General features: G+C 36.9%; 1 protein-coding gene across 6 annotated transcripts in view; it reads right to left on the bottom strand.

Moving 5' to 3' along the window:
• Positions 1 to 24,926, bottom strand: part of NLGN1 (neuroligin 1) — a 707,492-nt gene extending 682,566 nt beyond the window's left edge. For 3 of the 6 annotated variants that reach the window (XM_059922012.1, XM_059922014.1, XM_059922015.1), the window contains exon 1: positions 24,275 to 24,926. In XM_059922012.1, coding sequence (XP_059777995.1) covers positions 24,275 to 24,767 — 493 coding nt within the window. In that variant the 5' untranslated portion in view covers positions 24,768 to 24,926. Of the gene's footprint in view, positions 1 to 23,788; positions 23,849 to 24,274 lie in introns of all 6 variants that reach the window. The other 3 variants (XM_059922011.1, XM_059922013.1, XM_059922016.1) reach the window with 2 other exon arrangements.
• Positions 24,927 to 27,834: the final 2,908 nt, after the last annotated feature.

Below are 27,834 nucleotides of genomic sequence, written 5' to 3'. Positions count from 1 at the left end.
TATTATCAAGAGTACCCTGTATAAAATAATAACCTTTGATGCAACAGATTGTTCTGATTATCTTTTGTTTCAATTTTTCATTGATGATAAAATTTCAAGGAAAATATTTTGCAAAGAGCTGGTTAAAATAAATTTTATAGTGTCCTATTCTAAAAAATGCCTGAAATTAAAAATAATCATACTTGACATATTCCATTTGAATAAGTTCCTTTTTTGTAACAATTAATAGCTATTATCTTCTAAATTCAAACTTATGAAAATAAAGACACTAAGTTTTTACTCATATATGAAAATCCTAGATAACCCGTATCTTTCTTCTGGTGATACTAGTATTCATCCTCTAGTTTCACTGTCCAAAATGGTAGCAATTAATCATAAATGGCTGTTTAAATTTTAATTTATATTAATAAAAATTAAGTAAAATTAAATAGTTTCTCAGTCACATTAGCTATATCTTGAGTTCTTAATAGCCTCATGTAGCTAGTGGCTGGCATACCAGTCGGAGCAGATAGGGAACATTTCTACGACTGCAGAAAGTTCTATTAGACAACATTGATCTACAGGCTATAAACAGAGAAGAGACATCATAATTTGAATGTATTGTGATATAAACGCTAATATAAATTCAGTTGCCAAAGCTATATATCTAGCTACAAGAAAGAATAATCACACTAAATTTCAAAGATGTTTCTATCATCCTTTATATTAATCAAAGTCCAGAGTCCTAACACTAAGTTTTTTCAATTTTGTACTGAGCTTTTCAAACTGGTAACTCTGTTAAAAGTCAATTGATTTGTATCTGTAGACTCCTTAAATACTTATTTTATTATGTTAAACATTCCAAGATTTTTGAGGCAGATTTAGGTGACTAGGTCAGGCAAGTTGAATGAATACTTCTTAATTACCTTATTATTTTACTAGTTAACAATTGCTCTTAATTTTGGATCAATAACTAAAATATTGCTGTGTTAGCTAATTGATAAATAATGCATAACAGATTATTTAGTAAATGGTTCATGATTTGTAGCTTGAAACAAACATGTCTTTTGTATCTTCTCAAAGAGGAAAGACCACGACCCATTTGGAAATGCTACCTGGGAGAAGATGTAGAAGCATGAGTAAATGTACACATATCCCCACTTAATCAAATATACTAAAACCAATAAATAAATCCAAATTTGTTTATTCAACTGCAATATGAGCAAAAGTACCAGGGTGGTAGCAATGGTGGTATGTGTGTCTGAGGGAGGGTTAGGGTGGGAAAGAGGCAAAAATTTTCCATTTTCTACAACATCAAAATACTTGTCCACATCTCAGAAAACAGTTCACATTAGCTTATCTCTAAAACTCATATCAAGGATACTGTTCCTAATGTATTAATGTCATTCTTTTACCCTAAGTCTTTACCACCGTAGTCCACCTGTTCATTTTTCTGCAAAATTAAAGAAAAGGGGAGTGGTACTTCTAACAGTGGTATCCCCAGTCCCCCAGTGACTCAAACTCTGTTTGCTGAATACTATTTAAACATAATAGAGTATATCCAGAAACAGTTGATGATTCTCTAAATAGAATCAGGAAAGTGGCAAGTGAGTAGAGTTAAGAATATTTGACTTATTTATCTGTCTGACCAAACTGACATGGATGAAATTACATATAACTCAAGAAGATTCTCACTGAAATACACAGTAATAATGTTATCCTCACAAGCCTTTTATAAAACTATCTGGAAGCCTCCAGAAAAAAATATAAATAAAGAAGGAAAGAAAAAAATATAAGAATTATAAACCATATCACCTCCCCAGTTAAGAAAAATTAGGCAACCTGTGAGCTATAAATTAGTCTTGGAAATACTACCATTGGTTGCCTAATGCTAGCTATGTTCTGTTATAATTAAATTAATTAATTACTTGAAATAGCCTCTGCTTGTTCTTATTGCATGCGGTAGCTGTCTTGCATTCACATCTACTTCATAGCTAGCTGATTTAAATTAATCCCTTGCAGATAAAACTAAGATATACCAATATTACACCACAGCTAATTTATTTAAGTTGGTATTCTAAGTCTTTAAATATAAAGAAGAAACTATATCCTTAATGTATCCTTAATTCATTGTAAGATGGGAACAGACATCTGCAACAGTTTAGTTTCTTGGAAACAGGGAAAAACAGCAACAGTAGCATGACAAGAAAACATTAAAGATGGCATTTAAACTGTTGCAAGAAATGAAACAAGCTCATGCTACATTAAATCCACGCACGAAGTGAAGTGTTCAACTCATCCTCCTCTCTAGAATTCTTGGTGAGTCAGTGAAATAGGCAGAAGAAAATGTAGACAGACATTAATCCTTTATCCATTGCAATTCCCTTTGTTCCTATTAAAAAAAGAAAAAAAAACTGAAAGAGTGAAATATGAAAATGACTCTAGAGGTCATGGAGCCCAAACCTCATTTCATAAATGAGGTGAAAACTGAGGCCCAAAGAGGTGACATGACTTGTTCAAAGTCACACAGCGATGCAATGACAGAAGGAGAACAGGAAGCCATGAATCCAGCCCGAGCTCTTTCCACAGCTAATGTGCTGACAGGAGGCTGGAGGGCCCAGCCCCTTTCCCAGAAAACAACCTTTCAACTTCATGTACTAGTTCTCCTAGCACAACTTTCTTTCTTTGAAAATCAGAAAGAAAGAAAAAAAAAGCTAATAATGTTCTTTATACTCTTTTGGAGTCTTTTAAACAGATGTCAGTGGGACTACAGGAAATTTTAAATATTTATAAGATTTTTTAAATTACTGATCAGATGACACAATTGTAAAAGCCTATTAACCAATTTTTTCCAAGTCCCAGCCTCTTGCAACATCAATCTAACCAAAGACAACTGCCAAATTAATCTTCGTAAAACAGTTTTAGTCATGTCACTCTCTTATGCACAAACATCTGGCGGCTCTCCTTTGCCTACCAAATTAAATGTAATATCCTCACACTGGCATTCAAAGTCCTTCACAAAGTCCCAATCAGTCTTTCTTTCCTGGTACTCCTTACCTGTTTCCCAGTCCGACTCCAGCCAGGAGACAGTAACAACCCTTGCTCTTTCCTACCTCCTTGCCTCCTCTCATTCATGCTCTTCTGTCCTCTTGGCACACCTGCTCTCCTTCCATATCTGCTTGTCAAAAGTCCAGGTCACCTTAAATACTGTCATTTTCTGAATGCCCACTCTCCAACCTGATCTAAAACACATTCACAATTAGATATCATCCCTCCTATCTTTTAAGCCTCCAAAGACTCCACTTTTTTCTTCTTTCATGAAGATTATCACACTCCCTTATATTTACATTATATATGTACCTGTCCTAACTTCCTTTCCCATCCAACTGAGCCCTTTTAAAACCCAGTCATAGGCTCCCCTGCTGTCAACATGCAATCAGTATCATTGACTTTCATGCCAAAGGATTTTCAGGACAAAACACATAAGAATGATTTAACCTTCACTGAGTTTAACCTTCACTGAGGTTTACGTGGAAGCCCATATTAGAAGCAGGCCACCAACACGGACATGGCAAACAAGATGGACAGAGAGGAGTAAACATCATGCATTGCTATAGAATGGCGATGGGACAGGATGCTGGCATGTGGGGTTTCAGGAATCGTCATAGTTTGGTTCTTCCCACAGCTGAGCTTCCCTGAGACCCAAAATTTCCTTGGGTGTAGAACATATTTAGATGCTTTTTTAACTCTTTCAGCATAATTAGTGCACTGCAGAAGTCATTTGTTCAATGATCTGGAAGGCAGCGTGCAGCTCCCCTAAGGCCTGCATCTGTTATTGGGCAGGAAATACGGCAACTTGCTGTGTTTACTAATTGGGTTGGCTAGTTACTTTGTTCTCTTTTTATTTTTCAGAAATCCCCCCAAATAAGTAATTTTCCTATTTGAATCTTGTTATTAAAAGTGATCATCGTGATCACTTTAGAAATGTAAACTTTCATTTTCCTAAAAACTCAAAATGAGTTTGATTTTTTTTCCCCTTTTTCCTGGGACTATTTTTCTTCTTCTTCTAGCAGGTCAGCATCAAAAAGCAATTTGGGCATTTTATCATGCTCTGATCTTGCCAGATGTTCCTGCCACTGCTTTAGATAATTTTCTACCTCATGTCCCACATTCTGTATTCTCAGTCTTTCTCTGAGGTTTATGTGGTTTTAATGATCTAGGAGTATGAGTCTCAGGGAAAAGCCTCACCAGCCCCTGCATGTACTTCTCACACCAAGACATGCGGCTATGCTGATTTCAGGTTCTTTGGGTCCATTCCACTTCCATGCAAATAAACACAGCCCTTGATGTGAACAGTTAAATAGCTGGAAAAACAGGCTGAGTCTGTGTAATTGGCCTTGTATACATTTCTCAATCTTAGCTTGTCAATGAGAATTATACTCACACAGGCTATGGCAGTATAGGGGTGGCCTTTTTCTGAGCCAAGTATTATGTACCCTATTCATTTCTCTTTTGGAAATCTAGAGCTATACCCAGCTCTGAAATGACAGTCATAGAGGAATTTTAGTGCAGAAGATGCATCATCTTTTTTTCCCCTCTTTGATAAAAATGAATGTAGGGTTTTTTTTCAGAGGCTTTCCTTGACTTGATGAGGTTAATATTTTATTTGAACACACGACAAAGGCATAAATAGCTTTTCTTGTACTTTCATTTTGATAAGAATAAAGGAAAGGAGGGCATATTCATTCCCATGATCAATTTTGCTGAAAACTTGCAAGCTCATCTATTCCTGGAGTAGATCTGGAAATATGATTTGTTAACAGCATCAATTTCCTCAGGACCATCCAGTCTCCAATCTGCTGTCAACTTTGACAATGTCTCCTTGCTCACTGTTCACCCCCATATTTTTGCAATCAATTTCCAATACTGCTAATTCTGCTTTGAAATCTCTCTCAAATTCATCATCTTTTTGTTTCCACTGCCAGCCACTTTTCATCTGAACTATAGGACCATTATTTCCTATCTAGTCTCCTTGTAATCTAATCAATTCTCCAACCTTCCTGTTCCTTGCCCACTTTCTTCTGAAACCACACTCATCATAATCCCTTGCCCCAAAAATCATTCATGCATAATCGTTGATAGTAAAATCACTCATCTTAGCCTTCTAGGCCTTCTAATATTTCACTAAAACTAGTATTGATCTTTTACTATAATTCAATATTTTCTGTGATGTAAACAACTGAACACTATTGTCCCCAGTCTCTGTTAACTGCTATGCCTTTCCTTTGGCTGGACACAAGTCCTACATCTTTGCCTGCTGAGAGCCTACCCATCCTTCAAGGCTGACTCAAAATATTACCTCTTTTAAGGAACTTTTCTGATTCACACCCAACTTGATGAGTTCTTGCATTCTTAAAAGGATCTATAACATGTCTTTCTTTAATGACCTCTCTAGTCTTGTAGTACACATACTTGATTATCTATAATTTACCTTCATACTAGATTTTAAGTACCCGAGTGCAGCATGTATAATGTGTACGTCTGTATGTGTTATTAATTTGTACAGACTGGATTTTATATTCCAATAGCTAGCATGAGGCATACCACACAGTAAATGCTCCAAAAATACATGCTGAATTCAATCAACATGTATTTTCTGAGTAATTAGTGTTCTGAAAATTTATGTTCATTTGTCTAGTCATTAATACAAATCTACATAAATTATGCACCTGTATGTTCCTTTTAACAATTTACATGTAACTAAATAATTTTACTCTCTTTCTAGTTGAGTTTGTGATGTGCTGTCTATGCATTTCTTTCTTATCACTTTCAAGTTTGCCCCAACCAAGGGTAGGTTATAGACTTAGGATTCTTTCTAAGAGTCTTTCTAAGAGTCTAAGTCTTTCTTGTGCTGACATACTTATCTCTCCCTCTAAGTTCTACTGTTAAAAGATGACTCGGTTTTATATACATATATATATATATATATATATGGCATTATTTTCCGAAGTTTACCTTACATTTGGCATATGGCAGATTAAAAACTTGTTCAGTATACTATCCTGTCCTTTTGTTTGTTTTGTTTACTGGAAGCTTTTTTCCTTTTCTCTTTCTCCTCTGCTACTGACATTTTCCCTTTTCTCTTTCTCCTCTGCTACTGACATTTTCCCTTTTCTCAAACTTCATTTCTTAATTTTTATTTTTTGGCCCTGCCATGTGGCTTGTGGGATCTTAGTTCCCTGACCAGGGATTGATCCCGGGCCCTTGTCAGTAAGAGCACGGAGTCCTAACAACTGGATTGCCAGGAAATTCCCTCAAACTTCATTTCTTTATTGTAACTCACTCTCTATCCTGCCCTTCCCTCGAGTCCTGGTGAAAAAGCATGTTAGAGAAGGCTGGTTAGGGGAAGCAAGGCCAATGGGTCAGAATGGAAGGCACTGGGCACTGAGACATCCCAGAGACATCCTGTGCTCCATCCCTTCCTCGGCCGTCCCAACACTAGTCAACCCCCCAATCCTATCAGGCTGCCAATAAACATCTCTTATCTTTCATTTCCTCCTTTCTACCCGCCAGCCATTGCCTTTGGTAAGGCCTGCATAGTCACTAACACACCATTACAATAGCCCTCTACTCATCTCTACTGTGGTTTTTCACTCGTGGCTTGTACCATTTACACTGTTGTCAGAGAGAATATTCTCAAGTGCTCATCCGATCATGTCAAGTCTTTGCTTAAAATGTTTAATGACTTGCCATCACCTAGCTAAAACCCCCAAGGTCCTTAGACACAAAGATCTGGGAGCTGCCTTATCAAGGCTTCAGTGTACTCTCTGACCACGTGCTGCTCTCTACCTAGTCAAGCCCCCTCCCTCCTTATCCCAGTAGATCCTCTTCCTCAGTGGATGGGCCACCTCCTCATGTTTCACAGTCCATTTCAAGCAAGATGATTACGATAAGCCCTTTTCTCTCCAGCTCCCATCCAAGACGGAACTAGCCATTCCCTCCTCAGGACAGCACCCTACCACACATAACCTTTATTTACTTCCCTCCTAGCACCCCTAACATCTGTTACACTTAATGACTAAGGGCACTGTCAAAGGAGTTAAGCTGCTTGGTTCTGAATCCTGGCTCCACCACTCTCTAGCTGTGGAGTCTCATACAGTTTATGTAACCTATCTGTGCCTTACATTTCTCATCAGTAAAGTGGGGACACAAATAGTAACAATTTCAAAGAGCTTCTACGAGAATTAAGTTAATATATAAAACCCTTAAAACAATGGCTAGTCCATGATAGGCATTGCACAAATGGTAGCTATTATAATAATTATTTTTTAAAAATTATTCCTTGCTTGATTGCCCCTTATGGGCAAATACCATATCTAGTATATCTAGTTGTTTTTATTCTCAGCTTCTAACAGAGTCCCTAGGACATATTAGACACAGTAACTGCTTCATGAAAGAATGAACAAATGAATAAAAATAGGAATAAGAGAAAAACAGACCTTTTATTTCCCCAAATTACAACATGTCCCTTTTTCATTGTTCCCCTTAGATGTGAAAGGAACTGTAAGGGTACAAACACAAATGTTCATAGCGTTTCAGTTGAGAGTTTTAATCAAACTTTCTGACATGCACAGAGGGTTTCTGTTCTACTATCTCTCAGAATTACAAGAGCATCTATGGGTATGCAAAATGGGGAAAATGCCAGCAAAGCCAGGAAGTAGGACTGGCTGCATAATTTGTGAGGCCCAATGCCAAATGAAAATGCAGAATCCCTTGTTCAAAAATTCTTATGAATTTCAAGATGGCAACAGTAGAGCATTTAACTAAGTGTGAAGACATTCTGCATACAGGGATCAGTTTGACTGCACAGACTACGCTCCTATGAAGCCAGCCCTATCAGGAATCTAATATCCTCTACTCATCAGCTCTGCAATGTGTTCTGAAACACAAATTTAGTCTATGTTACTGCCAGATTTGTCTCTCTCAACTAGATTAAGAGATTCTAGGTCTACCATGCTCTTACTATGCCTCTCCACCCTGAATTGTACAAGATCCAGCCTCCACCATCCACTAGAAAAGCCACTGGCCTCTCCATTTATCTCAGTAATATAAGCTGCCCATTATTTGTCAGGCTCAAAATACTCCTTCATTTATCAGTCATTTTTGGGGCACAAACCATGTTCCAAAACCCTGCCTATGGTGCTGTACATATAGGAAGGTCTCATTCTCTGGTTTGCCTCATTTTAAAAAGAAATTTCTGGTTTTTCATCGGAAAGCCAGTAGTTGATAATACCTAATAAAAGAAGAAAAGGGCAAAATAACCCTCTGGATGCACGCACATGTTAATGGTGATATGAACGAACTGAAGGCTAAATCATAAGGAAGGAGCTCCCCAGCACAGGCCACTGGAGGAGTTATTTCATACTATATAGAAAATCCCTTAAGCAAATTCAGTTAGACCTCCTCTTAGCTCATCTAGCATCATTGGGCCCTGCTTCTTGAGTAACCTGAAATGAAATGCCTTAGTACAAACAGCGGTGAGAAGTCCTATCACAGAGGTAGATGGTAGAACAAGGACAAAAGAAAGTAAAATAATTACAAAAGAAGATATATTTGTCACAGGAGGGAACTTGGGGTTGGGTAAGAGGGAAAGAAAATTAAATTAGAAGATGGAAAGGGAAAAGGAAGCTTCTGGCCTGGAAAAGGAAAATCATTCTCCGTGCTCCTATTACACAAATGCGTTCCTGGCGTCCTATATTAAAATATAAATTCAGTTCAGAGGCAATAAGGCTGGCAGAAACATGCAAAGGCAGAGAGCCAAGAGCCTCGGCTCGGCTGTTGGCAGCCACTCGGGCCCCTGCAACAGAGTCCAGGTTATATCTGTCAGACACTGAGCCACTGAACACTGTTATTTCTTAGTTAAGGACTCTGGTTTTGGCTTCGAAATTTTCTTTATTTTGGGGGCCATAAACAAATAGTGATTGCATAGCAGAGAGGAGCAGAATATATTATTCCTTGCTCTGTCTGGTGAGGAATGATAGCAGGTGCAGTATTACTCAAATAAATGTAGATGGTGGGAGATGAAGGCTTTCTCCAACAAAGTGCATTGTTTCTTAAGGTTGTTTATGTTTTGGATGAATATTTATTGAATCCCTTGTGATTACTGAGGATAGAGGAGTGAAGAAGAGAAATGTTCTTCTGGGGAAGACAAAGTATATATGTAAGCACATAAATGAACAAGATAATTTCATATAGAGATAAAAATATAATGAAGGAAATAACCAAGAGGATGTAAAAGAATAAGTGGAAGAAAATGGTGAGGTGAGGTTACCTTAACAGAGTGTTCAGCAAAGGCTCCCTTGATAAGGTGGCATTTTGCCAAGACTTCATTTATAAGACTTAGGAAAAGAGGTAGACATTGTACATTTGAGGTAGAAGGAACAGCAAGTGCAAAGGTCCTGAGGTAGGATAGAAATTGGCTATTCCAGTTATCAAAAGAGGATCAGCAAGGCTAGAATTTAGAGAGCAAGGGGGAAATATATGGAAGGAGACTGCAGAGGTGGGCAGGAATCATCATGCAGGATCTCGTAGACCATGGTTGGTAGTACTACATTTATTCTAAAAGCAATAGGAAACCCCTGAAGGGATTTGAAAGGGGTGATAGCATCTGATTTCAGACTTCAAAGATCACATTGGCCACTATGTGAAGAATGTACTGCAGGAGCAGTAATGGAAATAGAAAGACCTGTTATAAGGCTATTGTAGTGGTTCAGGTAAGAAATGATGGAGGTTCTAGATTAAGGTAAGGGAAGTGGAGAAGGAAGGAGGGAAGGGGTGCACTGAGGTGGAGGGATAATGTCTGCAGTATCCTGAGTGTCAGGAGTAAGTGATGCCTGCACACATCCCTGAGGGGTCACCTCATGAGGACAAGGTTGGCTCCTATAGCTTCACAATTAGTAAACACCTCACTTATCTGGAGGCTACATCTTCAAAAGCCTCAGTTATTTAGAACATAAAATTTTTAAACAATCTTTGAACAAAGACCATATATTTAAGTTGCTATGGATTACTCATAGTGGAGACAGTCATTTCAAGCCTATTTATTTTTTATTTCACAAACAAGTTTTTTTTTGTTGTTTTTTGGTTTTTTTAAATTGTGATCGCTCAGTTTCCCAACCCATGACAGATCAGATTCATTACCTCAGAAGTGGGAGAAGAAGAAGAGAAAAAGAAAGGGACTGAGAAAATATTTGAAGAGATTATAGTTGAAAACTTCCCTAATATGGGAAAGGAAATAGTTAATCAAGTCCAGGAAGCACAGAGAGTCCCATACAGGATAAACCCAAGGAGAAACACGCCAAGACACATATTAATCAAACTGTCAAAAATTAAATATAAGGAAAACATATTAAAGGCAGCAAGGGAAAAACAACAAATAACACACAAGGGAATCCCCATAAGGTTAACATCTGATCTTTCAGCAGAAACTCTGCAAGCCAGAAGGGAGTGGCAGGATATACTTAAAGTGATGAAGGAGAAAAACCTACAACCAAGATTATTCTACCCAGCAAGGATCTCATTCAGATATGATGGAGAAATTAAAACCTTTACAGACAAGCAAAAGCTGAGAGAGTTCAGCACCACCAAACCAGCTTTACAACAAATGCTAAAGGAACTTCTCTAGGCAAGAAACACAACAGAAGGAAAACACCTACAATAACAAACCCAAAACATTTAAGAAAATGGGAATAGGAACATACATATCGATAATTACCTTGAATGTAAATGGATTAAATGCTCCCACCAAAAGACACAGACTGGCTGAATGGATACAAAAACAAGACCCATATATATGCTGTCTACAAGAGACCCACTTCAGACCTAGAGACACATACAGACTGAAAGTGAGGGGATGGAAAAAGATATTCCATGCAAATGGAAATCAAAAGAAAGCTGGAGTAGCAATTCTCATATCAGACAAAATAGACTTTAAAATAAAGAATATTATAAGAGACAAAGAAGGACACTATATAATGATCAAGGGATCGATCCAAGAGGAAGGTATAACAATTGTAAATATTTATGCACCCAACATAGGAGCACCTCAATACATAAGGCAAATACTAACAGCCATAAAAGGGGAAATTGACAGCAACACAATCATAGTAGGGGACTTTAACACCCCACTTTCACCAATGGACAGATCATCCAAAATGAAAATAAATAAGGAAACACAAGCTTTAAATGATACATTAAACAAGATGGACTTAATTGATATTTATAGGACATTCCACCCAAAAACAACAGAATACACATTTTTCTCAAGTGTGCATGGAACATTCTACAGGATAGATCATATCTTGGGTCACAACTCAAGCCGTGGTAAATTTAAGAAAATTGAAATCGTATCAAGTATCTTTTCCGACCACAACGCTATGAGACGAGATATCAATTACAGGAAAAGATGTGTAAAAAATACAAACACATGGAGGCTACACAATACACTACTTAATAACGAAGTGATCACTGAAGAAATCAAAGGGGAAATCAAAAAATACCTAGAAACAAATGACAATGGAGATACGATGACCCAAAACCTATGGGACGCAGCAAAAGCAGTGCTAAGAGGGAAGTTTATAGCAATACAAGCCTACCTCAAGAAACAGGAAACATCTCGAACAAACAACCTAACCTTGCGCCTAAAGCAATTAGAGAAAGAAGAACAAAAAAACCCCAAAGCTAGCAGAAGGAAAGAAATCATAAAGATCAGGTCAGAAATAAATGAAAAAGAAATGAAGGAAACAATAGCAAAGATCAATAAAACTAAAAGCTGGTTCTTTGAGAATATAAACAAAATTGATAAATCATTAGCCAGACTCATCAAGAGAAAAAGGGAGAAGACTCAAATCAATAGAATTAGAAATGAAAAAGGAGAAGTAACCACTGACACTGCAGAAATACAAAAGATCATGAGAGATTACTACAAGCAACTCTACGCCAATAAAATGGACAACCTGGAAGAAATGGACAGATTCTTAGAAATGCACAAACTGCCGAGACTGAACCAGGAAGAAATAGAAAATATGAACAGACCAATCACAAGCACTGAAATTGAAACTGTGATTAAAAACCTTCCAACAAACAAAAGCCCAGGACCAGATGGCTTCACAGGTGAATTCTATCAAACATTTAGAGAAGAGCTAACACCTATCCTTCTCAAACTCTTCCAAAATATTGCAGAGGGAGGAACACTCCCAAACTCATTCTACGAGGCCACCATCACCCTGATACCAAAACCAGACCAAGATGTCACAAAGAAAGAAAACTACAGGCCAATATCACTGATGAACATAGATGCAAAAATCCTGAACAAAATACTCACAAACAGAATCCAACAGCACATTAAAAGGATCATACAGCATGATCAAGTGGGGTTTATCCCAGGAATGCAAGGATTCTTCAATATACACAAATCAATCAATGTGATACACCATATTAACAAATTGAAGGAGAAAAACCATATGATCATCTCAATAGATGCAGAGAAAGCTTTCGACAAAATTCAACACCCATTTATGATAAAAGCCCTGCAGAAAGTAGGCATGGAGGGAACTTTCCTCAACATAATAAAGGCCATATAGGACAAACCCACAGCCAACATCATCCTCAATGGTGAAAAACTGAAACCATTTCCACTAGAATCAGGAACAAGACAAGGTTGCCCACTCTCACCACTATTATTCAACATAGTTTTGGAAGTGTTAGCCACAGCAATCAGAGAAGAAAAAGAAATAAAAGGAATCCAAATCGGAAAAGAAGAAGTAAAGCTGTCACTGTTTGCAGATGACATGATACTATACATAGAGAATCCTAAAGATGCTACCAGAAAACTCCTAGAGCTAATCAATGAATTTGGTAAAGTAGCAGGATACAAAATTGATGCACAGAAATCTCTTGCATTTCTATACACTAATGACGAAAAATCTGAAAGTGAAATTAAGAAAACACTCCCGTTTACCATTGCAACAAAAAGAATAAAATATCTAGGAATAAACCTACCTAAGGAGACAAAAGACCTGTATGCAGAAAATTATAAGACACTGATGCAAGAAATTAAAGATGATACAAATAGATGGAAAGATATACCATGTTCTTGGATTGGAAGAATCAACATTGTGAAAATGACTCTACTACCCAAAGCAATCTACAGATTCAATGCAATCCCTATCAAACTACCACTGGCATTTTTCACAGAACTAGAACAAAAAATTTCACAATTTGTATGGAAACACAAAAGACCCCGAATAGCCAAAGCAATCTTGAGAACGAAAAATGGAGCTGGAGGAATCAGGCTCCCTGACTTCAGACTATATTACAAAGCTACAGTAATCAAGACAGTTTGGTACTGGCACAAAAACAGAAATATTGATCAATGGAACAGGATAGAAAGCCCAGAGATAAACCCACGCACATATGGTCACCTTATCTTTGATAAAGGAGGCAAGCATATACAGTGGAGAAAAGACAGCCTCTTCAATAAGTGGTGCTGGGAAAATTGGACAGATACATGTAAAAGTATGAAATTAGAACACTCCCTGACACCATGCACAAAAATAAACTCCAAATGGATTAAAGACCTAAGTGTAAGGCCAGACACTATCAAACTCTTAGAGGAAAACATAGGCAGAACACTCTATGACATACATCACAGCAAGATTCTTTTTGACCCAGCTCCCAGAGAAATGGAAATAAGAACACAAATAAACAAATGGGACCTAATGAAACTTAAAAGCTTTTGCACAGCAAAGGAAACCATAAACAAGACCAAAAGACAACCATCAGAATGGGAGAAAATATTTGCAAATGAAGCAACTGACAAAGGATTAATCTCCAAGATTTACAAGCAGCTCATGCAGCTCAATAACAAAAAAACGAACAACCCAATCCAAAAATGGGCAGAAGACCTAAATAGACATTTCTCCAAAGAAGATATACAGATGGCCTACAGACACATGAAAGAATGCTCAACATCATTAATCATTAGAGAAATGCAAATCAAAACTACAATGAGATATCATCTCACACCGGTCAGAATGGCCATCATCAAAAAATCTAGAAACAATAAATGCTGGAGAGGGTGTGGAGGAAAGAGAACTCTCTTGCACTGTTGGTGGGAATGTAAATTGATACAGCCACTATGGAGAACAGTATGGAGGTTCCTTAAAAAACTACAAATAGAACTACCATACGATCCAGCAATCCCACTACTGGGCATATACCCGGAGAAAACCATAGTTCAAAAAGAGTCATGTACCAAAATGTTCATTGCAGCTCTATTTACAATAGCCAGGACATGGAAGCAACCTAAATGTCCATCGACAGATGAATGGATAAAGAAGATGTGGCACATATATACAATGGAATATTACTCAGCCATAAAGAAATGAAATGGAGGTATTTGTAATGAGGTGGATGGAGTTAGAGTCTGTCATACAGAGTGAAGTAAGTCAGAAAGAGAAAAACAAATACAGTATGCTAACACATATATACGGAATCTAAGGAAAAAAAAAGCCATGAAGAACCTAGTGGCAAGACGGGAATAAAGACACAGACCTACTAGAGAATGGACTTGAGGATATGGGGAGGGGGTGGGGTGAGATGTGACAGGGTGAGAGAGTGTCATGGACATATATACACTACCAAATGTAAAATAGATAGCTAGTGGGAAGCAGCCGCATAGCACAGGGAGATCAGCTCGGTGCTTTGTGACCACCTAGAGGGGTGGGATGGGGAGGGTGGGAGGGAGGGAGATGCAAGAGGGAAGAGAAATGGGAACATATTGTATATGTATAACTGATTCACTTTGTTATAAAGCAGAAGCTAACACACCATTGTAAGGCAATTATACTTCAATAAAGATGTTTAAAAAAAAAAAAGAAGTGGGCAGGCAGTGTTTCTAAAGCCTGGCAAAGTGAGAGCAGTAACAGAAGACAATTGATATCTGGGCAAAGAAGGTGGAGACACACAGATACACATACTTACACATCCACATCCACAAATAAACAAGCAAACAAACATTTGAAATAACCACTCAGCAATATATTAATCTGGAGTTACTTGGTAAAAGGGTCCCACAGACCATGCTAGCCTTTGAAGGCATGAAGGGACTACAATGTTTATTTCTGGGTGCTCACATAGGGGACAACTTTCTACCACAAGACATCTCTAAACCACAGACACCTCTCCTATGTGCTCCCATAATGGTCCTTGCTTCCCTTCCTCAGGGCTCTTACTACCTTGTTGTTTTCTCTTTCTGTAACTGCTACCCACACAAGATAGGGAATGCTTTGAGGACAGCTCTTTAATGCCCTTTTTATCTCTGTATCTCCAGGGCCCACCACAGGGCCCTGCACAGAGTAGATGCTCAACAAAAGTGTGGAAAGAACCACAGAGCAGCAGCTGTCAACTTACCTCTAGAGGAGACAGCCTGCAGCCCAGTAACTCGGCAGCTGTTGTATCAGTAGCCAAAGCATTCCCAAGGTTTACAGAGATTTGCAGAGGTACAGCATAGGCTTTTTTTTTTTTTTTAAACAGATGGATAGAAAGTTTTAAACCATTGCTTCTTGGCAGAGCAACAAAGGTGGGCTCAGGCAACAGGACTGATATAATTATAGTTTTGGTTATGCCTGATGTGTTTTATTCTGATGTGAATATTTTGTTCTCCATACCCATTTAAAGATTTAATTAAATGTTTTATTATAGGGAACACAGTGCCAAATATCAGCATCATTACCTTATTTTTTTTCTCACAGAAACAAGCCATTCCCTCATTTTGTTTTGAGATTTCAATACAGATCAGGCTTACATTTGCTTGGTCATATTGACATGGTCTCTAACAAAAATGTCCTGTTTCTTATTACTTGTTGGCTGTCATTGCAGGTTAAGCTCCCTGAGGGCAAAGAATATGTCCTGCCCAACTGAGCCTCCAGCAGTTCTGGACATGAGTGCTTTGTCCAAAGTGGGCTCAGGCAGAAAGAAGAAACAGTCATGTAGGAAATCTGAAGCAGTGCTTTCTGGATGCAGAACACAAAACAGAGCAAAGCAACATCAACACTGAAAGAATAATACATAAATATATAGAAATACAGATAGATAGATAGATACATAGATAGATACATGGATAGATGATAGATAGATATAGATAGGGAAAAGCACTGCTTGGATAGTCAAAGAGTCCACTAATGGCAATATGAGGCCCCAGTAAATATTCTACATTTTACGTGTGTGTGTGTATGTGTGTGTGTGTGTGCATGCGTGTATGTGTGTTTCCCTCAAAAAGCCCTTTGCTAAACTGCACAGGTGACCAAAGATCTTCATAAAATAAAAACAGGAAAAAAAATCTCATCCTTGGTCTTTCGGAGTAAATTGAAATACAAAATATTTAAATGGTCATTACAGAAAATATTCCTCTTCTGAATCCAAATTTATAGATATTTCAGTTCTCATTGAAATAAAGTTAATCCCCTAAATAAATGACTTCCAAATTGTTTTAAGCAACAGAATCCCGCCCCCTCCTTTTTTCTTTTTTTTTTTTTAAGAAATCCTGACACGGTAGGTAGTTTCTCCCTACGTGTGTAAGGAATGAAAGCCAAGTTGTGCTGGTGGTGTGGATGTGTGAAAGCATGGCACTGGGTGATGGTGGGGACTTGGGTGTGGGTCAGGAAAGGCGCTGGCGCTCAGAATCCTCAGGAACTGCCTGGCTTGTAAATTACTGTGCCAAAGGGACATGTCAATTCTTTCTGGCCAAAGCTTAGAGCTGCAAACTGAGGCCTGACCTCTCACTACCTGGAACGATGGTGAGCTTGAAGAAGATGGTGAGCGGGAACTTAGCAGGAATGGAGAGTGATCACTAGCCAGAGGCGTTCCCCTTTCCACAGACCCGCTTCATGGGGACATATCTGTTCCTGAGAGGCCTAGGAATCCAAATCAGAAGGAGCATAAATGTTCTTAATAATGCTACCCAGGCCTCCCTCTTCTTTTCCTGGCAGCAGCAATATTGACAAATGCTTCATATCTACTTGGAAGTGTTACATTTGTCCTTGTGTCATCCCTGTGCTGTGCACACTTATCCCTCTATCCTCTCTCTTCCTCCTTCCACTTGGAGAACTTGGAAAAGAAGGTTCTAGAAGAGGAGCCCTGAACCTTTTTTGGAAAAACAGAATGTGAGCCAAAAAGAAGAGAGGGAAGGTATTTTTGTATCATCCTCCTAACTAGGAGACAATATGTCATTTCCTTTTTGACCTAACAGCGGCAAAAGTCTTTGCCTCAAAGGAAAGGGATGAAGGGGAGAGTGAAAACTTCTTCCTTCAGTCCTGAAACAAGGAACAGAATATTAAGACTATTATTGATTAATCAGTTTTTCTGCTTTTGAAAATTATAATAATGGTTGCAAAGACCCCAGCCTTTTATTAAGATTTCTTTTTGTCATTGTTGAAAACTAATTTTTGCAACATTTCACATACTTTAATGAAAATTATGGGCTATAATTAAATTGCTCTAATGCTATCATTACATAGATACCAGACGAATAGGACTAAAGTGAACAAAGAAATAGCTCTTCAATTAAAAAGTATTTTAAAAAGAACTTGGTCCAATTTCCTAAATATGACAAATGAAACAGTATTGAAAATCAATGCTACTACAGCTTTAAATTGGTAAGATCTTAATCTTAACTAAAACCATGTTTGCATGTAAGCAACCATCTGGATAAAATGTTTAAAATTCAGGGAAAATTTTTTAAAAGTCTGAATCATTTTGTCTACACAAAGTCAAACACTTAGATATTTAAAAGTATCTAGATTAATGCATAGTACACTATCTTGATAGAAAAATACTTAAAAACAAATTAAAGGAACTTCTCAGTAGAGGAGAGAGAATCTGTGTCTATTAGAAGGACTGGATGTCAAGTGAAATTTGAGTTTTGATTTGAAAAGGAGCCCCAGCATTCCTAACTAGCAGCCATGTGACCTTGGGTAAGTTATTTAACCCCAACAAGCAATAATTCTTCAACTATAGAATGGGTATAATTATAACACCGTTTTGAGATCTTTCCGGGGATTCAGTTTGAATGAAAAAAATGGAAGAGTGCTTGGTATCCCTCAAGAACTCATATCCAACTAGAGCCTCAGAATGTGACTTTACAGGTTAAATTGTGTTACCCCAAAATTCAAATAGTGAAGTCCTAACCCTGAGTATCTCAGAATGTGACCTTATTTAGAAATAGGGTCTTACAGATGTAATTAGTTAAGAGGAGCTCATTAGGGTGGGCCCTAACTCAATATGACTGGTGTCCTTATAAAAAGTGGTAATCTAACAATTCAAGAGCAAAAAAACACAAAAATCCAATTAAAAAACAGGCAGAGGATCTGAATAGACATTTTTCCAAAGAAGACATGCAAATGGCCAATGAGTATGTAAGAAGATGCTCAACATCACTAATCATCAGGAAAATACAAATCAAAACTACAATAAGATACCACCTATAAGAATGGCAATTATCAAAAAGACAACTAATAATAAACGTTGGCAAGGATGTTGGGAAAAGGGAACTGTTGTGCATTGCTGGTGGGAATGTAAACTGGCACAGTCACTATGGAAAACAATGTGGAGGTTCCTCAAAAAATTAAAAAGAGAACTACCATATGACTCAGCAATTCCACTTCTGGACATTTATCTGAAGAAAATAAAAACACTAATTTGAAAAGATGTACCCACATGTTCATTGAAGCATCACTTACAATCGTCAAGATATGGAAACAACCTAAGTGTCCACTGATAGATAAATGGATAAAGAACACATAATAGAATACTATTAAGCCATAAAAAATGAAACCTTGCCATTTGAGACAACATGGATGGGCTTTGAGGGCATTATGCTAAGGGAAATAAGTCAGTGAAAGACAAATACTGTATGATCTCACTTATAAATGTGGAATTTAAAAATCAAACAAACAAAAAAAAAGCAAGCTCATAGATAGAACAGAGGCTGGGGGTGAGGAGTGGTTAAAATGGGTGAAGGGGGTGTCAAAGGTACAAACTTCCAGCTATAAAATAATAAGTCATGGGGATGTAAGGTACAGCATGGTGACTATAGCTAATAATACTGTACTGCATATTTTAAAGTTGCTAAGAGTAAATCTTAAAAGTTCTCATCATAAGAAAAAAATGTATGGGGATGGCTGTTAACGAGACTTATTGTGGTGATTGTTTTACAATATATACAAATATCGAATCATAATGTTGTGCACCTGAAACTAATATAATGTTACATGTCAATCATGCCTCAATAGAAAAAGGGAGAATGCCCTGTGAAGAGATACAGGGAGAAGATAGCCATCTACAAGCCAGAGAGACCTACAACAGAATCTTCTACACAGCCCTCAGAAAGAACCAACCATGCCAGTGTCTTGATCTCAGACTTCCAACCTTTAAAGCTGTGAGACCAAAATTTTCTGCTGTGTAAGTTACGCAGTTTGTGATACTCTGTACAGCAACCCCAGCAAAGAAATGACCTTATTTGGAAATAGGGCCTTAGCAAATGTAATTAAGATGAAGTCATACTGGATTGGGATGGGTCATAAATCTTATGACTGGTATCCTTATAAGAAGGCCATGTGAAGACACAGAGACACTGGGAGACACCCAGGGAAGAAAGCCACATGACAACAGAAGTAGAGATTAGAGCAATACAACTACAAGCCAAAGAATGCCAATGACTTTTGGCAACCAGCAGAAGCTAAAAAAGAGGCAGGAAGATTCTCCTTTAGAGCCTCCAGAAGTAACCACACACTAGTATATAAGCTCCAGAAGGGCAAGGATTTTTTAATTGTTTTTTTTTTCACTGATGTATCTCGGGGGCCTAGAGCAGTAATCTAATCAGTACAGAGTAAGGACTCAATAAACATTTGTTAAGTGAATAATAAATTAGATAGAAATGTATAAGCATGAAGGAAGAGCATTCTGGAATACAATCCCCTTTTAAAATCCTAAACACACTTAGAGTGATAGCAGTCATTTTTATACATATCTAATTAGGAAAAAATCAGTCTCTATGTTCAACAAATCACCAAATAAACCCTAAATTTATGGAAAAGGCTCTTGAATGAATTCAATATTATCTCAGGTAAAGACTACTAAGCAGAGTGTGTAAAAGTAAAATACTTATGAAAATCAGTAATAAAATTCTCAAGGAGTCAAGAACTGTACCACAGCCATCTACAGAGATTGTAATTTTCTATACAATAAAATTGGGGTAAGTGAAAAAAATGAGTTAACTTATGCAGAAACGAAAATTAATTCTGTATTCATCTCATAAGAGCTATGCAAATTATAGTCAAAGTACTGGAGAAATACAAAGCTAAACAACTCTAAGGTATCCATAAGCCAATCAATTTCCTGTGGATTCTCTGGGTCCCCTGTTCCTCTTCTCATGTTTACTGCCTAATATTTGACCACTTTACTGTTTGTTGGCAACTCTCATAAGAGAGAGAACTAGAGAAGCAAAATGAAACATAAGCAAATTAAAGCTACTCCTGATAGCAGCCAGGAGAAATACGTTGGGATCTTTGTCTGGACAGTGAGAAAACACGTGTACTATTTAAAAGTATTCACTAAAATGGGTACTAAGCATGTTTTCTGGAAATCAGTTGCTAACATTGGCTTGACCCGATTCAATAAGGTGAGCATTAAACCCATCTAAAATAGAGTCAACTGATAGAATAAAAAGAATTCACGATATATTTGAATGTGCAAAAGCAAGCAGGAAGAAAAGGAGGGTAAAAGGGTGGAGACACACAAGCCTCTGCTGTAGAAATCATCTACAGGAAGTAATTTAACATAATGGAAATGCATCTAACATAAGCAAGAACTAGGGCCAAACCTGACTCCACCCACTTACTAGCAGTAGAAACTGGGTCAGAATGCTTAACTCTGAGAACCTACTTTCAAATTTGTAAAATAAGGACAGTCATATACTTTCTTCATAAAGTTTGGTGATAAATTATGTCAGTCTCTACATCCAAATTCCAGTTTCTATCCCATGTTGCCTGCCTATTTGGCCAAGTGCTGACAGTCATCTCATTTTAAGCACTCATCCTTTCTTTCAATTTTTCAAGGATAAAGCCCTGAAGAAATATCTACAGAGTAGTTAACATATGGCTAAAACTATCATGGGAAATTTAAAAAGATGGATTAAAAAGTGCAACTGGGACCTTTTGTAAATGAGAGGCAGCCTATTGGTAAAAATATGTTTTTTTCTTCAACTGTACAGGAAAAATAGTATAAAAGCTGTTTAAAAATTACAGCAAGGCATCTTTTGGAGGAGGGAGAAGATGTTCTTCCTTTCATACAGATTAAAGTGCAGAAAATGCTTTGTTCTTTGTAAACTTACTTGAACGTAAGTTCTATGGGAAGAGAGATCTTTGTTTCATTCATTACTGATAGTGCATATAATAGGCAATTAAGAAATAATTTTGAATGAATACAGCATACACAGATTGGCACAAGGGTGGTGGTCCACCTGCCTCTGCAGATGACCATACACAATTAAAAAAAGAAGAGATAAATAATAAGCCAGAATTTTATTAGCACCTAGATAAAATGCAACACAACTATTCCTATACTTCCTAAACTTCCACAATTCTGTTGAAGAACTCACAGCCCATATGCAGTATATATATCAGCATATGCATAAATATGAAATGACTAATATTTTTTGAACCAGGAAAATATGATTTCCTGACGTGAATAGACCCTTCACGAAAGAGAAGGAAAAAAAAGCTGAAAGTTTGGGGAAAAAAGTTCTATTCCTCTGTTTAAAAGTCAAGCTCTAAGCTTTGATTTTGTTTATTTTTTTAAAAGACTATTTATATAGAACATTGCATTTAAATTATTTGTTATTTAGATGTTAGGATAATATACAAAGAGCTAATAAACAGCATAACTTAGTTATTAATAATAAATACCAAAGTGAACCAGTGTTTTAGAATTTTTAATATGAAAACACAGTAGATTTGGACTATAAACCACAGACTGATGTAGGTATCTATAGATCTTGTCCTCAGGCTAATTATAAAGTAGTTCAAATTTTGCCAAAGTAAATAGCACAGCCTACATACTTCTTTGCCAACTCTCTCATAAACCAGATGGAACCAACAATCAAAAGAACCATGAAAAAGAAATTTTTAATGAATCCATTTCCTTCTGAAGTTGTATGAGAAGAAGGTCACTTTCTTACTTACTAGCTTACCTTTTGATGTCCTTATCATTTTTTTGATTGTACATATTTTTATGTATTATGCTATATTTATGCATTCTTCAATAGCATCTTTATTTATGACTTTGTGAATCAACATCTTTGTGATAGGAGGCAAAAGTCACTTAGCTAATTACACATGCTTGATAAGCTGCATAATAATAACCACTGCAATACTGTACATTAGTTGAAAGCATATAAATTACTGCAGTTATTCTCATTTGGGAAAAAACAAGAGACTTTTTTAGTTATCTAAAACATCTTTGTTGCCTCCATATCCACCTTCTTAAGTACACTATTCTTTTAACCCAAATCATGACATTAATAATAAAATAAAGGTTAAATTCCATTCTATCAGTCTGATCAAAGAAATAAGAACAAAAACAAAACAAAATTCAATTTAATGCAAATACTTCTGATCTGCAATTGAGGATTTGGTGATATGAAGCTTCTTCCACATAATGCAATCCCAATGAAAAAAAACAGTTTAGACGTTCCCCACCCCACAAGAATGCTGTAATGAAATCTGACTTGGTCCAGCCAAGAGATCAGAAGTGCACAGAGAGAGAGAGAGAATGTACAGAACTGGAATATTAATATGACTTCTGTATGAAGATTGAAAATTCTACAAAGTTATAATAAGGTCAAAATAACACAGATAATTTACTGCCAGAGAAAATCATACTCTCCTATGAGTGATTTACTAGACGTTCTATAAAAATGGAGTGTGGACAAGCTACATTCAGATGCAAGCTTGCAGCTGTCAGTGTCTACATTTGCTCAATCTGGCTAGAGGATGCTTTGAAGGTTGATTTAATTGTAGCTTCTGAATCATGTTCTTCCCTATGTTTTAAATTGTTTAACATAAATATAAAAATGTTAAAGCAATTTTAAGACTATAAATATTTAGTATAAAAAGCTGCAAAATCTCATTTTTTTCTGGAAGAGTGACTGAAAACGGAAAGACTGGGAAAAAATACCATTACTTAATAATGGTAATTGTCCAACAGTTATGGCAAATTTACCCTTATATGAGAAAGTTCATAGGGTGTTCAGAAGGAACTAAGGATAAACAAACAAAAAACTAGGTTTGTGACTGAACTGATCAATTTTAAGAGAAACAGGAATCTATTATCTGTAGAAAAGGGTTCGGAGATCAAAGCTGAACAGCTGGGAAGGCAGCATCTTTGGGTTCCCTGCAGGCAATGTAATAACCTAAGTATCTTTTTCTCTATACACAAACTCAAAGCAGAGATTCAACTCCTGTCCATGCCACCAGCGCCAGCACACAGGCAACCACCAATGAGCTTTGTCAATGTCATCTACTCAGCTAGAGCTCTCCTCAACCATCTTTCTATTCTTTGACAGGCTTCATTAAATTCCAAATGTCACCTAACCATTCACTTCCCAGCATCAACAAATCATCCTTAGGGAGAATATCTTGTTCTTCCTCTGCAAGCTGTTTCCCCCATTTTTTATTTTCACTTTTATACATACCTCCTTTTCTACATATTTTCTTGCCGGGTTTTCTGGCACATTCCTTGGATATTCTTTTTACTGAAAAATGAATAGAAGACTAGAAAATAACATGGCGCTCCATCACAGACCGCCGGAACATGCAACACCACTATCTAACTTAATACGCTCCTGCGTTTACTGAGTGCGAAAGATCCCCAATTCGCTGAGCCTGCACATGCAATGGAGAAATGTTGATGCATCTTCTCAGAAGTCATTCGGTAGGAAATGGAAATTAGGAACCCATTTCTACCTAAATATACGTGCTGCAGAGGAAAGAAAATGAGTAGGCACAGGAAAAAAATAAGAACGCCAACACACATAAACAAAAAGAGCTGCATGCACACATGTAAAATATGTCTACGTGCCGACAGGAAAAGCCATGCATGCTACCAGTACACATGAATTAATATTGTTAGAATAGAAAAATATAAATATATCTCCCTGTTTTTCCTGTAGTAAACTCACCATCCTCAGTTGGGACGTATATATTTAAATACAGGCAATCTTCACTCTGGTCTTGTACGTATGATGAAACCACATCCAAGTTATTAGTAAACCACACAGGAAGCATGACTTCTGGCAATCTGCCATCAATGATATTCTGGGGACACACAGGAGCAAACTGAGTAGCATTCCTGATATCTGACCAAGGAGATGGTGGTTCTGGAGGCTGAAAACGATGTTCTCCTGTTGGCGGGGCTGCATATGGAATGCCAAGAAACTGAATAACAGGACCCAAAATTTCATTATTGAGTTCTTTCTTAATCCCTCTTATCTTGCCGAAGGTGGTAGTCACCAGTGGGTCTCCATCATCCAATTTTTGTGAGAGCACGTGGGCAGCCTGAAGCAAACAGCCCAACACACAAAGAGTCAATGAGGCACCCAATCCCCTGTGTACCAAGCATGCCATTACTGCTCTCCAAACATAAGCTGGCCACATGCATCTGGGCAGCGCCATGGTTCCACATCAGTTGTGTAGTTGTCTGGTTGCAGTGAGGCAAAGGTGTTTGTATCCACTTGAGAAAAACCGTATAACGGTAGAATACACCTCAGATTTCTCAAAGGCGAGCTTGTCAAGAAAAGCTCAGAAAGCTCTTCATGCAGCCAGTATCTCCCACTGATTTCACATGTATTGAAGTAGCATCTTCAATCATCGCTATTTATCAGACCATATCCTATTGACCATTCTGTTTTCCATAGTAGCAACGGTAGTGAGAGTGGCCATTGACTGTACATTTCCCTCTTATAAATCAAATCCAGTTAGCTGCAGGTCTATATCCTAGAGAAAATGAAAATAAATCATTAGTACAAACAAGCTAAAGTAGACAGAGTGATAACTAGATGTTTTACAAGCTACAGAAATACTTTAATAGTGGCTGGAGTCAGGTGAGTTAAATACTACCATAGGAAAATTATGGTTTGATGTGAGATGACAGATGAAATAACCGATTATTAGAATATTGAGAAACTTGCCTCCTGGCTTTATACACATTTAATAGAAAGCAGGCCTTGTTAAAATATACAGTTTCAGGAGTATTTCACAGTACAGTTTTCTTAAAATACTGAAGGTTATGTGTGAAATTTTCCCTTTATTGAAAGTCTTCAATCACTTTAAGGGACCACAGTATTAATCACCAAACATACTAAAAATTAGAATTCAGTAGCAGAAAACCTTTTTAAAAATATTGGTAGGGAATTAGTCAAATGTAAACAAACTTTGTAAGAATGACTATATATATTAAACAAACAAACAAATAAAAAGATGGTCCCCAATCCTGTGCTATATAGAAAAAAACAAAGATTATGTTAGAACAAGAAAACCAGTATTAGTTCAACTATGATCATTTAAGTGCAACTACCTTATAAGGTCAATCTCCTTGCTATTTCTCAAAAGTATACATAAAATCATTGGCTATAGCTCCTTCACCTTAAATTAAGATTCAAGAATTTAAAAGACAAAATGCCTTTAGACACAACTTGAAAAAGAGACAGAAGTTGGCATCATTTTTTGCAGACTTTATTTTTTATCATCTAGGTAGCTATATATTTTAGATATCAGTAAATTTGCAACAGGAAAATTAACTTCTGAGTCAAAGTCAATATATTTTAAATTACAAATGTTCTCACTACCTGTTAAAGATCAAAAGAACAATACAAAAAGAAAAGAGTGCGGCAGTTTAAAAGAACAAGCATACCTAATCATAGCGTTGCATACTAACAGTAATCAAACATCTAACACTCTTTACCCAGTCCAACTTAGGATGCATCAGAATAAAATGTAACATTCAGTGCAATGCAATTCACAGTGTAATCTTTCGTTAACTGCAAAATAGCACACAACTGGACAAAGTTTTCTTGTTCAAGCAATGTTTTAAAGTGCTTAGTTTGAAAATAACAGTGTTGATTTGTATTATAGATGGTTCTATCCTGTCATATTATGGGAAGATTCCTGAAGAAGTGCTGGTCTGGCAGTGAGGCTGTCCTGACTTTATATTATTGAAAAGGAGATTGCAAAAACTATATAGGGCAGCAGGAGATTTGGTTCAAGCCTGGTGTTCCTTTAGCTCTGAACAATTCATCACAGATGGCAATAAGAAGATAAATGTCTTTCTTCAAGAATACTTGTCTGTGTTAATTCTCATACCTTTGTTGTGAAAGCACATTAACATACAAAAGACAGGTTTAGACCCATCCCATTTCTGTGCCAGAACTCTAGCATGTGTTGAAGATTTAGCTGCACAAACCCACTTCTGTTAAGAGTACGTAATGCTCATTCTTGCACAGAATCGTGGTGGGCCACAGCATGACTAAGTCTTTCCTACTCACCTTTTGGTGTTCAAAAGCAGCATTTTGACACCTAAAATAGAGAACCTGTGGTGAGGACTTAAAAATCTCCATCACCATATTTTATTCAGCTTAATTTTCAAATACAGTGATTTCTAAAAATTCTTCTTTACATACTTGGTATCTCATCCAGAATAAAAAGTACTTGTTTGGCATATGGACACCAAGGGGGGAAAGTGGGGTGGGGTGGTGGTGGTGGGATGAATTGAGAGATTGGGATTGACATATATAAAATAGATGACTAATAAGAACGTGCTGTATAAAAAATAAATAAAATAAAATTCAAAAATTAAAAAAAAAGTACTTGTTTGGTTACCTACAAAATAACACTCATTTTTGTACTCACAAATCCTTAACTGTGTTAAAAAATAAAAGGGCTGCTGTTTCCCACTTTAATGTGCTACTTTAACACAAATTGTGGAGGATGAGAATTCTGCATTCCATGGCAAATTTTCAAATTCTAATGGTTAGCTTTTAAGGTTACAAAAATATCCCATTATACATGGGCTTACCTGTATAATTACAGTATCGGCCCCAAATATTTTTCAGAGGTCACTGTTATAATAATAACAGTTGCCCAAGGTTAATGTAAAAATATGGCTTGTTTAAATAACTGAAAATTTACATATATACATGTATATATATGCCTAAATTTAAAGACTCTCAAATTTGTTGGCAGGGTTTTTTTTTTTCCTATTTATTGGTGCTTCCTTAGTACAGTATATGCCAAACCCTTAGCTTTTAGGCATTTACATCTCATTTACAACAACAATAAAAACTAGCTTCAGCAGTTATCTCTTTTTTACTTACAAGGAACTGAGACTTAGAGGTTAAGTACCTTGGCCCAGGTCTCTCAGCTAAACAATAGCAGATCCAGGAGCCCACTGGCATCTACTTTAAAGGCCATCCTCTTGATCATTACACATGATACAGTCTCTCACTTCACAATTAACACTTTTTTAAAAATTGATCCTAGTGCATTTAAAATTGAATTGTAAAAGTGTTTTATGTTCCTTCAGAAGGCAGAATTGAGGTAAATACTCTGACAATTTCATAGAAACAGAGAAATTTAAATGGTCTACCCTGTTCTTATTGGCACTTTAGATTTTGTTACCTTTTTTACCTTTTTTTACTTAACATTGAATGCAGTGATTGGGTATCCATATGTGTTTACACAAGAT

Source organism: Balaenoptera ricei, chromosome 4 (genome assembly GCF_028023285.1).
Source record: "Balaenoptera ricei isolate mBalRic1 chromosome 4, mBalRic1.hap2, whole genome shotgun sequence".
Lineage (NCBI taxonomy): Eukaryota > Metazoa > Chordata > Mammalia > Artiodactyla > Balaenopteridae > Balaenoptera > Balaenoptera ricei.
The sequence above is the reverse complement of the archived record's forward strand: the minus strand, read 5'-3'. Positions and strand labels throughout refer to the sequence as shown.